The 14,488-nt window shown below is 48.3% G+C and overlaps 1 protein-coding gene across 7 annotated transcripts in view; it reads right to left on the bottom strand.

Annotated features, from left to right (window-relative positions):
* Wbp1l (WW domain binding protein 1 like) overlaps positions 1-14,488 on the bottom strand; it is a 63,146-nt gene that overhangs the window by 13,302 nt on the left and 35,356 nt on the right. For 3 of the 7 annotated variants that reach the window (XM_021650433.2, XM_060390644.1, XM_060390643.1), the window contains exon 2: positions 508-610. In XM_021650433.2, coding sequence (XP_021506108.1) covers positions 508-610 — 103 coding nt within the window. Of the gene's footprint in view, positions 1-395; positions 611-660; positions 782-14,488 lie in introns of those variants that run through there. The other 4 variants (XM_060390649.1, XM_060390645.1, XM_060390646.1 and 1 more) reach the window with 2 other exon arrangements.

Below are 14,488 nucleotides of genomic sequence, written 5' to 3'. Positions count from 1 at the left end.
GACAGGTCAGTCCCACATCTGCGTTTATGCAGAGGTACAGGTAAGGGATGGGAATCCTCTGGGGAACGGCCCCGTTGCTTCTTCTGAGAAACGGCTGTGGGAACTCCTGCAGCGTCGTTCACCTGGGACTGCTCTGCCCTAAGGACACCATCCTCCCACTCTGTCTGTTCACCTGGGACTGCTCTGCCCTAAGGACACCATCCTCCCACTCTGTCCTGTCTGAGTTCTAAGAAGATCAAGGTACAAAGTGTGTCAGGTGGAAGCCCTGCCTAAGGACCCCCAGAGAGGCGCAGGCTGCATTCCCCAGTCCTCAGCCCACCGTGCCCAGGGGGGGCCCAAGCCCTCCTCCTCTAGAAAGGAATCACGTCTGGAACCAGGAACCAGATTCTACTCACCAACACTGTCCCCAAGAGAATCAGAAAAGGCTGGCCAGCCCGCGGTTTCCCAAGGAGCAGAGGCAGTAGCCGGGACCCTGGGACGCCAAGAACCCCCTGGGCAAGGACTTACACCAGAGTTCATAGTAGTAGTTGCAGCACTGAGACTGTCCACAGCAGTGTCCTGTGTCACAGGTGTAGCTCTGATTGTTGGTGCCCACACAGGCTTCCTTATCCTACAAAATCAAGGAGCAATGGAACATATTACACCACAGCCTGGACCCACCTGTCCTTTTCACCCGCTTCCTCCACCTGGCCATCATCTGTCTGTCCCCGACCCGCTTCCAGCTGGCCATCTGTCTGTCTGTCTCCCAACCAGCACCAGTATTTATCCCATTAAGGAAACATGATAAAAAAGAACCACCCAACCATGGCAGAATTGAGAGAAACAAAGGCTTCTTTATGAGGGAAGGGTCATAACACACACAGCCACATGGTAAAAAGCGAGGCTTCCCTCAGACAAGTCAGGGGAAGGGTGCTGTACTCTATGTCCTAGGACAAGGCCTTCATACGCAGGGTCCAACTCAGTTGTTAGGAAGGGGATGGTTCTGGGGCTAACAGCAGATGAAATCACTTTTCTGTGAAAATTTCCAGAATACTGGGTGCAAACAGGACTCTGGAACGACCATCTAGTCAGTCACTGCAATCTCCCTTCCAAACTCCCTCCCAGACTGTTTGCAGTAAGATTCAAACGCTGGTCTGAAAGCAAAACCCAGGCTGGAAGGCAGCTCGGCGGGCAGAGTGCTTGCCTAGAACACACGGAACCATGTGCCCGGTCTCACCACTGCAGAAGCCACACACGGTGGCGCGCACCTGTCATCCTGGCACTTGGGGTGGAGCCAGGAGGGTCAGAGGTTAAGATCGCCCTGGCCTACACAAGATCCTGTCACAAACAAGCAAAACAACCCCTCCCCCGAATAAACAGATAAACAAACAACCCATAAAACCTTCTCAGAGTCTTCACCCTTTAGAAAAAGGGTGGCAAGCCCACTCAGATGGTCTAGTGCCATTCAACGGGTTAGATCCCTTTTACCTATGACCTAGTCAGAGTCTTGACTTGATGCAGGATTCATAATGTCCCTTGCCAGGGCACCTTCATAAGGGGCTCACCGAGTAATAATGTAGCACTTTGACAGTGCTACATTCTATGACAGATTCTAGTCATTGCACTGGGGGGTAAGGATGGGGGTGAACATTTTTTAAACATATTTCATGCTTAAGATCTGAAATACCAACCAGGCACCGTGGCTACATATGTAAGCCTAAAACTCAGAAGGCTGAGGCAGGAGGACTGCTTTGAGCTCAAGCCATGCTAGGACACAGGGTAAGGGGACATCTCAGCGGAGGCAGGGACGGGAGATAGCTCAGTTGGCAGTGGGCCTGCTGTATAAGCATTGGGACCTAAGTCGGAATCCTCAGAACCCACATAACAAAGCTGGGTGTGACAGCACATTGTGAGGGAGGGGCGTATCAAAACACCAAGGATCTGACAGGAGCTAGGGCTTTCGGGTTAGCCAGCCTAGCTGATTTGGTGATTCCAGGTTCAGCCAGAGGCCATCTCAGAAAAACAAGTGGAGGGAAACGGAGACAGACACTTAATGTTGGCTTCTGGCCTTCACATGCACACGTGTGCACAGACACATTAGCTTCTACACACACGCACACACACACATGAATCACATACTAGCTAACCTTAAGCCAACCTCAGCTAATAAATATTTTGAGCAACTTCAAATGTATGATGAAACTCACACACGTCACCTGCCGTATCTGGCTCCCAACGTTTCATTTACTATATCAGTCTGTGCCAAGCACCATCTTGGGTAAATGGAACACAAAGATAAAGAAAACATTGTTCCTATCTTTAACAAGCTCAGCATTATGAAGGAAAGCCCTGCTTAGGCAAAGAAACGCAACTGGGAGGGTTGCCTTTGCAGCTACTGTCCCACGGTGCACAGCCCAGCAGACGGCTACCAGGGGAAACTTAAGCCACTCGGCCGGCTCCAACACTGCCACAGGCATCAACGAAGCACTCTGGTGAGTGTCTGTGTCTAGAGGCCAGGCAGCTAAGGAGGTACCTGCAGCTACAGAGATAAGACAAAGAAAGGGCAGAGCGTAGACCAAATCCCTCCCCAGTGCCAGTTTCTACCACACACCCTCAGGCTTTCGCAGTCCTTCAAAGTCTTCTATTCAGACCAGCAAGGCCACTCAATGCCTAAAAATGCTTGTCACACAAATCTGACAACCTGAGTTTGATCCCCCAAATCCATGATGGGAGGAGAGCATGCCCCCCCGAAGTTGTCCTCTGACATCTGTATGTATGTGTGCTGTGCCATGTCATGCCTGCACTCACATACACAATAATAACAAAGTTAATCTTTAGAAAAGGACTCTTATGCCTCAGGATAAACAAGTTCAGAAGGAAACACAGACAAGGATGGTGAATAAGAGCCTCATAGTACTGCAGGGTTCTTGGCTCTTGCTTTCCTGAGCCCACTGAAAGCAAAGAAAGCCATCTAGCAGGTAGCTAGCTGCCCAGCTGGAGGCCCCTTCAGAAACACTGTGTGAGGAGAAAACAGAGCTGGGGCTGAGGCATCCTCCAGAACCAGCCACACTGGCTTCAGAGCAAACCACTCCTCTCCTAAGGACATCTCGGTCTCCAAGCTCACCAAGCCCTGTAGTGCCACTGTCTCGGCACTAGTTTACAAAAGCAAGTTCAAAGCAGGCACATCATTTTATGACAGGCCATGTTTCCTCTAGCCTAGCAAATGAATCCAGTAACCCCTCTGCCCTGGGGAAAATCCATCAGAGCAGCCATAGGTAGCCAACTGGTCCTACGTGAGGCATGCAGCGAACACACTTGAAATTTAAGCAAGTGACACCCTCGTGACCTAGCGGTGTCGGCTTTGCTCTTGCCTCTCCTACACTCCGAGGCAAGAGGCCTGTTACAAACAGGACCCCACTCTGCCTTGCTGCCTGCCTGCACTGCAGAGCTGCCCTGGCCTCCCTGACCCAGTTCCGCAACCCACGTTAACCCGGACTGCCCAGCTCCCCTCAAATGCAGGCTCCCTGCGGTCTGCACAGGCCACTTTGCAGCATGGGAAAGGGAAGGGGGCAGGCAGTAATGAAGCCAGGGGGTGGGCCAGAGGCTGTTAACAGGGAAGACTGAAGGAGAATTGCCTGGAAGAGAAGCAGACCCCTTCAGCCAGACCTGCGGTAGGAAAGAGACCTACCTGTCAGGCTCGGATTCCATCTCAGCTCTGTCACGTCAGAGGAGTAAGACTTTGGGCAAGTGATTTGATGGCCCTAGGGCTAGTAAAAAGGATCTGTAACATCTTTGATCTCAAGGCTTTTTTGATTGCTTGGTTGGGTTTGGAGGATAAAAGTGAAGATCTTGTGCACTCTTAGTGCAGGCTCTGTCTACAGTTTTCATCAAGCTCACTGCCTCGTCCCACCTGCGACACAGCATCCTTGAGCCAATGCAAGAGCTTGTAAAGCCCATGACTCCTCTCAAGCCAGCAGCCAGGGTGTGGAATGCTGCCTGGTGCTCTTCGGTGCTCCATTGGCAGCAGCCCAGGCACAGATCACCTCGGAGGGGGTGGTCCAAAGACCTCTCGGTGGCTCAGCACCCAGAGCCCAAGAGTAGCTAAAAGTGAGTTGGATCTGGGTTCAAAGCCCATTCCTGCTTGAGGTTTATTAGGAATGCAGCCTTGGGAGGTTGACTGATGGGCTGCTCCTGTCGTCATTCTTCTCTGAGCCGTGACTATTGCTAGGCATGGAAGACCATCCAAACAGCACTTTGTCCTGCCCCGGCATTCATAAAAACAGGACAGCCCGCTGTGGCCTCCTGGCACTTCACATACAAGAGAAAGTAGAGAGCACACAATGGAAAGGTCTGGATGAGAAATTCCTAGCACTCTCCGCGCCCCTCCCCGCCTCCCCGCCAGGCCCTTCAAGCACGGAACCCACACGCTGAACCCACACGCTGTCTAGGCCCAGGACTGAATGGCAAAGCTCCCTCTCACGTCCTTTTCCAGGTGGTGAACTGGGGAATGGACTGTGATTCTCCTGAGGGCAGGATACCACATGGTACTGTGAGTCGACAGCCCAATGAGCTCTCTGAGGAAGCAGGGTGAGCTGAGGGAGAGTGTAAGGGCCGGGGCGAGCACTGGTGCCAGCACTGTTCTAAGTGCTTTCTACACTGTCCTCACTGAGACGTCAAAGAAACAACAAGTAAGCAGTGACGGGAACTGAGCCCCAAAGGGGCCATGCCTCTTGTCCACAGCCACAAAGTTTGGAAGCAAATCCAGCAAGCCCGGCTGCATGCAGGCCCTGAAGCGTTCAGCCTCCTTGGGTGAGCGATGCCTTACTGCTATTTTTCCATTCTTAGCTGACAAAATACTAAGGGTTCACCTCATGGAAACGACAGTGGCCAGGACCAGTGTGCCTCATCTGCAGGAGCAGCCACATGCCTGAGACTCCGCTCTTCTGACCTCATAAAGCTACAGTCTGACTCAGCAGAGAGAAGAACAAGTTCATCCCAGAGAGGGATGGGATGCGGGCAAGGCCTTCGTTCCTCTCTGCAACATCTACTGACAGCCTTGAGTTGGGGAGGAGGACTGAGTGGACACAAACCTCACACAGCATGCAGCCTAACAGAAGGCAATGAAATCACCAGCAATGAAATCCTGAAAGCTTCAAAGCGATGAAGCTTTGAGGAGGGAAGGCCAAATCAGGATGGCCTGGTCAGGATTCTGGGAGGGACACAAGCTTCCCTTGGGATGAAGAGGATGATCAGAAAGTCTGTAACTACAGGAAAGGCATGGGAAGACAGTTCCAGCACAAACAGGCAAACTCCCTTGGCTACGAGATGGCTGGAGAAGTAGGGAGCTTAGGTGAGCCAGGGCCTGACAATACAAGGAGACAGACCAGGTTGACATGTTTGAAGTTACCCTCAACTCCCTCAGGCACTGCAGGCACATGGTGCACAGACATACACTCAGGCAAAACCCATATACATAAAATAAAAATAAAATCTCAAAAAAAAAAAAGAGAAAGAAAGGAAAAAGAAAAAGAAAGAAAGAAAGAACAACAACAACAAAAAATGCAGCCATCCTGTCCAGGAAAGGCAGCCAAAAGTCCACATAGAAAAGAAAAAGAAAAAGTAAGAGAAACAGAGCATATCAAAAAGGAAACGTAAAAACTAAGTGCTTTTGGGACTAGAGAGATGGCTCTGTGGTTAAGAGCACTGGCTGTTCCTCTAGAGGACAAAGGTTCAATTCCTATCATCCATACGTGACTCACAACTATCTGTACTTCCAGAACCTTCTCCTGGCCGTAATGAGCACTGCTCGCGCGCACACACACACACACACACACTTTTTTAAAGATTATTTATTTATTATGTATACATGCTGCCTGCATGCATGCCAGCAGGCCAGCAGAGGACATCAGACTTCATTATAGATGGTTGAGAGCCATCACGTGGTTGCTTGGAATTGAACTCAGGACCTCTGGAAGAGCACACAGCGCTCTTAACCTCTGAGTCATCTCTCCAGCACCCCCCATACACATTTTTGAGAAGTGCTTTTACACAGAGGTCTTCACCTTAAGAAAGCAGTGGTGATCTACAGATCTGTTACAGGGCCACGCACATAGTCCTGGCTACACAGACTCTGACCAGCTCCAGGAGACACCAAACAAAACACAGCGGTACAAAGAAGAAACAATCAAGGTCAGCATGGGACTGCTGAGAACACTCTTCCAATGGCAAAAGGCTGAACAGGCATCTTTTGCACAGATGTAAAAAATTATCTTGTTTCTTTGGTGGCAGCAATAGGCTGTGGGACTAACCATGTCCTCCTTAACAGTTGTTATAGTAGTTGCTATTCTTAGCTGAGCCACTGTAAAGGTCAGTTTAATCAACATCAGCACTTTCTTAGTGCCAGCAAAGAAAGAGACACTGGGAAGAAACGGTTCTTCAGGCGTGGTTTTAATTTGCCAATTTATGGGGCTGGAAAACCAGGGAGCAGCTGGCTGAAGCCAATGTCATCATCACATCCTTAGGAAAGGACTCAAGTTATAAAGGGTAAGAGTGAAAACCAGGAAAACTGACGGCCTTCACCAGTGCTAAAGTGTACAGGACACCCGCTGTCTTGGCTATTTGATAGGAATGACATGGGAGTGCCCATTTCTGGCTCTCCCCGCAGAGAGAACAAATTTCTAGTGGAACTATTCAGCAGCCACCTCCCACATCACTTAGCTATGACCGAATGCCCCTTACATTAACCAGATGCCAGGCAGCGTGCAGGATGCTACAGCTATGGAAATGAGCAGGGAGTTGGGAGAGGAGGCAAGTTTCCTCTTGTCACAATAAGGACAGGTAGGCAAAAGTTCTCCTATGAAATACTGGCTACATAACAACAGTGTTTTAATTATACAGCTGAGCTTGCAAGGAAGATTCCCCAGGAAGCAAAAAATTAGAGAGAAACTAGAAACCAGAAATGAGGCCAGACCTTTCCAGTTACACTGCAAAGTGGGTGAGTTATATGATTTGGGGTAACCTGAAACAGGGAGATGGAGCTGAGGCCCAGTATACAAAGATGGGACCCACTGATCGTGGTGACAAACCTTCAATCCCAGAGCTCAGCAGGCACCAGCGGGTAAAGCTCTGTGCTCAAGGCCAGTGTGTCTACACAGCAAGTTCCTGGACAGGCAAGGCTACATAGTGAGAACGTGTTTCTAACAAAACAATACAAACACATATGAAAAAGAGATGGGACCCTCAAAGGGAAAATACAGATCAGAAAAAGAAATTTAAAAGCTCAGAGTACAAAGTGGTAATGAAAAAGATCTGAATGGAGAGGGGGAAATTTTCCTTTAAAAATCCGTGGTCACAGGGCCTTCTGCTGTTTTTATCAAAGTCTCAATCCTTCGATTTTACCAAGAAAGACTCGGGAGCCAGAGGCTGGGGTGAAAGCCTGCTAGCTCAGAGAGGCAGAGAAAGCACCCAGCTGACCCTGCTCCTCAGCTGGCGGTCCAAGAAGCAATGCTCCCTTCTCCCACACTGTCTAAAGACCTCCTTTACTGACTGTCTCCCCTCTACTTCCTGTGCAGCTCTCCATTCATCCTCTTGACAGCGTCTTCCTCTCCGCTGTTTTTTTTTTCTTAATAATCCTATGTTCACTTCCTGTCAACTGGTCGCTTGCTCAGCCTCTTCACTTATGGTTGACTTTATTTAATCCTGTTTACAGTATTTCAGCAGAAAGCTCTTGGATTAAAGGTGAGTGTTAACACCACAACTAAAAACGGGCTGTTTTTTCCCCCCAGTAAATAGTACAACTTCAGGGTTCACAATGTGATCAAACTTGTTTTAACAGCTTTCCCTCAAACTAACATGAGACTTGTCCTGAATATACACTGTCTGAAAATCTTCAAACTAAAAATGTAATAAAAAATTATTCCAGGGCCAAGTGTAGTGGCACATGCCTTTAATCCCAGCATGCAGGAGGCAGACGCAGGTAGATCTCTGTGAGGCCAGCTCAAGTCCATGACAGCCAGGGCTGCACAGAGACACTCTGTCTCAAAAAACAAAACAAAACAAAACAAACACACACACACGAAACTAAACTAACAAAAATTATTCCATAGCTGAGCATGGTGGTGTTTGCCTGATCCCAACTGTCAGGAAGGTCACGAGACTGGCTAGAGTGAGACCTTGTCTCTGGAAAAAAAAAAGTGTTCTTGGAAGGGCAAGATGGCTTGGTGGATAAAAGTGCTTGCTGCCCAGCCTGACAACCTGAGCTAACCCCTAGGACCTACATGGTGGAAGGAGAAAACCGACTTCTGGAGAATTATTGGCAGAGAGTTCTCAGGTTAGCAATAGGCTGTGACATCTTGCAAAAGAAATACAAAATCCCAAAGAAATCTAGCCCAGAAGCACAGTGTTTTATATTGTGATGCTAACATGTCATCTTGGGGGACAAATGAGAAATAAAGGTTCTAGTTGAATAGTGATGTTTTTGTGTGTCAGGGTGATAAGGGGTCAATTGTGCTGGCTAGTTTTAGGTCAACTTGACATAAGCTGGAGTCATTCTGGAAGTCAAATTAAAAAATGTTGCCACCAGACTGGCCTGTGGGTAAGACTGCAGTGCATTTTCTTTATTGATGACTGATGTGTCCAACTCACTGTGAGCCTTGCCACCCCTGGGCAGGTGGTCCTGGGTACCCTAAGAAAGCAGGCTGGGTGCTGGGGGGGTCTTGGGAGCTCTGTGGGACAGACTGCGGTGGAGTGACTGTCAAAAACACTGAGAGCATCCTAATTTCCTCTGATCATGTGAAATTTACACTCATCAACATGGAGTACATGCAAGAGGCCTTCAAAGGGACCGAGAAAACACCATCTCCCCTACCCAGTACTGGGTCATCTTTCTGCCTAAGGGGAGGGGTGCCACACAATCCTTCATGATGCTGTTCTATCTGATGGACTGTGAGGTCAAGCAGTGTTTGGTTTGAACTTCATTACGGAAACAGTGAAGGCTGAAGCAGGAGGTGGCTAAGAAGGCTCACAGCAGGGGGTGCCACTGAGCTTGGCAACAGATGCTCCAGGTGCCATCCTCAATGGAGCCTATAGGTGTCCTTACAGGCCCAGCTGGACCTATGTCCTTCCCCCACCAGACAACAATGTTACCCCTGCCCTCCTGGCTACCCTGTTCTCCACACACACCATGGGATACTTACAGCTCCCACCGCACATTATCCTGGGCCCACGAAGCCTCCAGTCAGCAGCCCCGGTGGCCTCTCCTCTCCTGCAGCTGAGGCCAAGGTTACATAAACTGCTGCCATCACCCATTACAACCCGGGGAACCCACATACTGTCTACACCATCCACCACTACCACCCTCCTGGCCCCCCAGAAGACAAGAAGACCCAGCAGACCCTGTCCTCCTCCCTGACTCTTCCTGATGACCCTTTCCTGGGCCTCCCACAGAGGGGCGTCTGGGATTCCAGGAGGCGAGGGAGGGCCCAGTTCTTCCTGGCCTGTGAGAGGCTGCTCTACCAAGCTTCCCTTTCACCTTGCCTGGGACTCTCAGCAGTGCAGGATGACTCCTGTCCTCGCTGAGCAGCTCCTCCCTGCAGTCTAGCCCCCTCAGCCCTTGTACCCCATCTCTTGGGCTCATCCCCTTTGGCCATGCTCCAGCCTCAGCACACTGCCACACTTGCTCTCTCGGTTACCTCCAGGCTTTGGGAATTTTACCCTGAATTCTCAGTGTTTGGTAGCATCAGAGGTAAAACCACTGTGGCAGAGAGGAAGCCCTTCGGCTCCTCTGCTAGCATTTCTGGAAATTACTTCCCCTCTCTCCTCTTCCCTTTACAAGAGGGGGCAATAGAGAATATATGTCTCCCCATCGGGCCCTGTGGTCTGGGAATGAGGGCCTCCAAGCATGTGACCTGTGACCTGCCCCTCTGTAAGCTTCATAGCCCCTGGATGCACTAAGATTTGCTCTTGTTCCTGGTCTGGACACAAAAAATGAGGACATGGTTATTTAAAGAGAATTCCCTATTTATCTGACACACACACACACAAATCCAGTTAATATATTAATGTGAAATAAACCTTGTGTGTACCTTGATTTGTTTGCTACAACTGTGAAATAGTAAAAAATGAAGTAACTGAAAAAGAAAAGCAAGCAAGCAAGCAGGCTGAGCAAGCCACGGGAGCAAGCCAGTAAGTGGCTCCCCTCCACAGCTTCTGCGTCAATTCTTGTCTCCAGATTCCTGCCCCGACTTCCTTCTATGATGGATTGTGGTGTGGAACTGAAACCTGAAGTGAACTCTTCCCTCCCCAAGTTGCTTTTGGTCATGGTATTTTATTATAGTGATAGAAACTGACGAAGACACACAGTAAAGAGTCCCACAAATAATGCTCTACTGAAGATAACTTTGCAAGTAAAATACAAGATACATAAAAACGTGATCCATCATCAACAAGAGTTAAAAAATTCAACAAATAATAGGATGATACCAGCTGGAAGGAAAAAGAACTTATGATAATAAATTGGTCAGAGAAGACGTAAAAGGTTTCAGCCATGTGTGGCCACTTATGCCTATAATTCCAGCACTCAGGAGCCTGAGGCAGGAGGACCACTATGAGTTGAACGATAGCCTAAGGTACAGGCTAACACCCTATCTAGGAAGAAGACAGAAAAGAATATGAAAGAAAGGAAGGGAGGAAAGCAGAGAGGGGGGAGGGAGAAGAGAAGGAGGGAAGGAGGGAGAAAGACAGACTGGAATACAAGAGATGGGCAGCCAGTGGTGAAAGCCTGGGTACACTCCCAGAACCCAGGTAAAACCCAGCAGATCTGCGAGGGGGCACCTGCAATCCCAGGGCTGGGCATCTAGGAACAAGTGGGTGCCTGGGGCTCATGCAGCCAGTCAACTTGGGGGGTTCTAGGCAAAAGAGAGTTTATCTCAAACAAGAGGATACAATGGTGACCAACCAAGACTACCCAGGGTTGTTCTCTGCCTCCATGTGCACACACACGGGTGCATGCACACCCTTTCACATTTGCTCACCTGCACATGAACACACACAAAGAGAAGAGGTGGTTTCAAATAATCAAAGCCCCAAAGAAAAGAATACACCCTGAGAAAAGAGTGTTATCAAAGGAGAGCTAGTGACCAATGCTTGTTTCGGCAGGACAAATTACAATGATACGGAGGTCAGAATGGCCCCTGAGCAAGCATGACATGCAAAGTCATAAAGCAATCCGTGTCTTTTGGGGGCGGGGGGGGGGCAGAGCAAGAATGAGAAGATAGATTTGGAAAAAATCATCTATAAATGTTAAAATGCAGGGCTGAGGCGATGACTCAGTGGTATTTGTTACCAAGCCTAATGACCGTAGTTCCATCCCCATGACCCACACGGTAGAAGGCAAGAGCACTTGCAAGCTGACCTATGACCTCTACATGCAGACTTCCTACCCATATAAAATAAATAAATAGAATTTTTAAAACTTCAATAGAGGGGTTACACAGAGATTTGACAAAGTAAAAAAGGATTAATAAACAAAAGAGTGTATCTGAGAAAATTACCCAGCGAAGTGGCAATTATTGAATTAGGAAAAACAAACAAACATGGAAACAGAAAGCAAGAGAATGCCCACGAAGGAGAGGGGAAGAGAGGCAATATTTAGAGGTAACTGAAAAAAAAAAATCCAGAACATTGAAATATGAAATTTGGGGGTGGGGGGGAATAAGTATATCTAGGAACATTTTATGAACAGCACAACAAAGAAGATTTTAGACACAATCCTCATTAATCAGCTTTACAAGAATAATGCAACAGAAAAGAGAACAGACATTTACATGGAGCACAGAGAAATGCCAGAGGGCAGCATCTGAATTAAGCCTTGAAGAACAAGATGCTGGATGAACGCCGCTCTTAGGTTGGGGAAGCCAAAGCACACGCAAAGACACAACACTGGCTGTTCTCGGGGACCTGGGGAGGGCGGGTGTGGGTGGGTGCACTGGATCTCAAGGACTCAGCAGAGGCCAGAGCGCCTACACTTTGTACAGTCCCTCCAACGCCACCCGGAGCATGGCCTCAGCAAGTCTCTCCCTTAGGTTACAGAGATTTGAAAAGACTTAATGATAGTTTTGAAACTCTCAGTTACTTTCCAACTGCACAGTAAACAATAAAATAATTTTTCTCCCATTCTTGAACCTAGGAATAGCCCTCTAGAGAACAGACTAATTCTAGCACTGCCCATCCACTGGTGCAGAGTTCTCCTGATTCAGGAACTGGAACCAAAGAAGAAAAATCTCCCATAAGACAGATGAGAAACAAGAAAAGGCAGCAAGCAGAATCTTCCAATCCCGAAAACGCAGACCCTTCAGGGCGAGCCCTTTAAGTTCTTGACAAAAGATCAATAGGTGGTTATAAAAATTATTTTCCAAAGCTATATGGATTTACTTAGTGTTTTGTTTTGTTTTTTTTTTTTTTTTTTGGTTTGTTTTTGTAGGCAGGGGTTGGGGTCTAGACAGGGTCCCTCGATAATTCCGGACATCTGTACACCAGGCTGGCCTTGAACTCACAGAAATCCACTTGCCTCTACCTTCCATTTGCTGGGATTAAAGATGTGTGTCGCCATGCCCAGCTACCTGTATTCTTAACAACCAGAAAGTTACGACCATGTCATCATCCCTAATATTGATTTTTACGGCTATGCAAAAAGCTAAGAGAAGAGTGAGAATGTGCTCACGGAACCCTCTCAGTGGGGGAGAAGGAAGAACCAAGCAGGGGTCCTGGACTGTTGATTCCCGCACATTAGTCTAATCTTCCTTTCTTCCATAGCGAGACTGTCATACACTAATTTCGTATCCTCCACAGTATACACCATGCCTGACAATTACTCTTTAAGCTTTGCTAGCAAAGGTGAATTTCATCCTTTCTGACAGAACAAGCTACTGCTCCGATGTTAACCAAGACTCAGACTTGTGTGTGCACAGAAGAATTGGGAATGGATTTTTAAGCTGTTTGGTGGAATTCAGCAGTTCCCCCAAAAAAACAGCCTGGGATAAATCAGTGAGCTCTGCTGACAGGCAGCAGGCCAGCCTGATAAGATTCAGTCTCACAGCTCAAGTCTGACTGTGGGTTCACCCCTTAAGGGCTCTGCCCCGGTCTTCACTCTCTAGATACAAAGTCAAGGCCCCTCCCTAATGGGTAAAACCAAAGCCTGGAGCCAGTGACACACTATTGAGTGTTGAGGGAACAGATGTGTGCTAGCCTTCTGAGGACTTTCCCACATCCTCTCCTCTTCCTCCTCTCCTCCTCCCCTCCCCTCCCCTTCCTCGGCATTTATTAAGGTAGAGTGGGAACCTCTGGGGTCAGTGACTGAAAACTCTTCTTTCAAAAACATTCCCTGAGCCAGGTGCGATGGCACAAGCCTGCAATCCTAGCACCTGAGAAGCAGAGGCAGGAGGATGAAGGGTTCCAGGTCATCCTTCTCTACATAGCAAGTTTGAGGCCAGACTGGGCTACACAAAACTGTCTGACACACACACATTTAAAAATGAAAATAAGGGGCTGGAGAGATGGCTCAGCTGTTAAGAGCACTTGCTGCCCTTGAAGAGGACTGGGGTTCAATTCCCAGCACCCACATGACAGCTCACAGAGGTTTGTTAACTCCAGTCCCAGGGATTGGATGCCCTCTTCTGAGCTGAGTGATGATAGACTAGGCATATGTGTGATGATCAAATATGTATGCAGGTGAACACTTACACACACAAAATTTAAAAAATAAACTTAAAGAAGTAAATGAAAACCCTCCTTAGGTCATGCATGTCACATCTATTCACGGTTGAAATTCGCTCACTTGGATGTGCAGTGAGCGTACGCTAAACAGTCTGTGCTTTCCAAGACAGATGAGGGCTAATGTTCTTCCTAAACTCCCAACACTCCCAACAGTTACCCACAAAAGCACGGACTAAGAATCAGGGCGTGTTAAATTATTTGCCCTCTATCCCATTTCATAAAAAATAAAATAAAATAAAATAAACCATAAGCATACATTTTAAGAATAAGTGACGAATTCATTAGGCAGCTCCTACTTGGCAAGTACTGTGAGTGCCGAGGCCACATCATAACTGGGACCTCATTAAACAGCCACCAAACGGAGCAGCAAGCGGAGAGATTAAAATTCATTTCCTGTGTTGCTGTTAGGAACACGGATAACAAACTCACAGAGTCACCTGACCCTATAGGAAAATCCCAAAGTGAAAAGCCGAAGCTGCAACATACCCCAAGGTTTTCTTAAAGTTCACTTGGTGAGGCCCTTGTGCCACAGCCCTGTGGGGTCTGGCTGGCCGCAGGGACGCAGCATAGCATATTGGATCACTCTTCCACCCGTGGAAACCCCTGTAAGAAAAGGCAGCCCAACTCAAGGTAGCCCGCTCTGCCACTAAGAAGTATGGCTCCTTTTAGTAAGGGCTCATCTGAAGAGCAGAGGGCTGGCATAAGCAGGGTGCAGGCAAGGTGCAGGCGGAATGCAAGC

This window comes from Meriones unguiculatus, chromosome 1 (genome assembly GCF_030254825.1).
Source record: "Meriones unguiculatus strain TT.TT164.6M chromosome 1, Bangor_MerUng_6.1, whole genome shotgun sequence".
In the NCBI taxonomy this organism is placed as follows: Eukaryota; Metazoa; Chordata; class Mammalia; order Rodentia; family Muridae; genus Meriones; species Meriones unguiculatus.
This window is presented reverse-complemented; position numbering and strand designations above follow the sequence as displayed.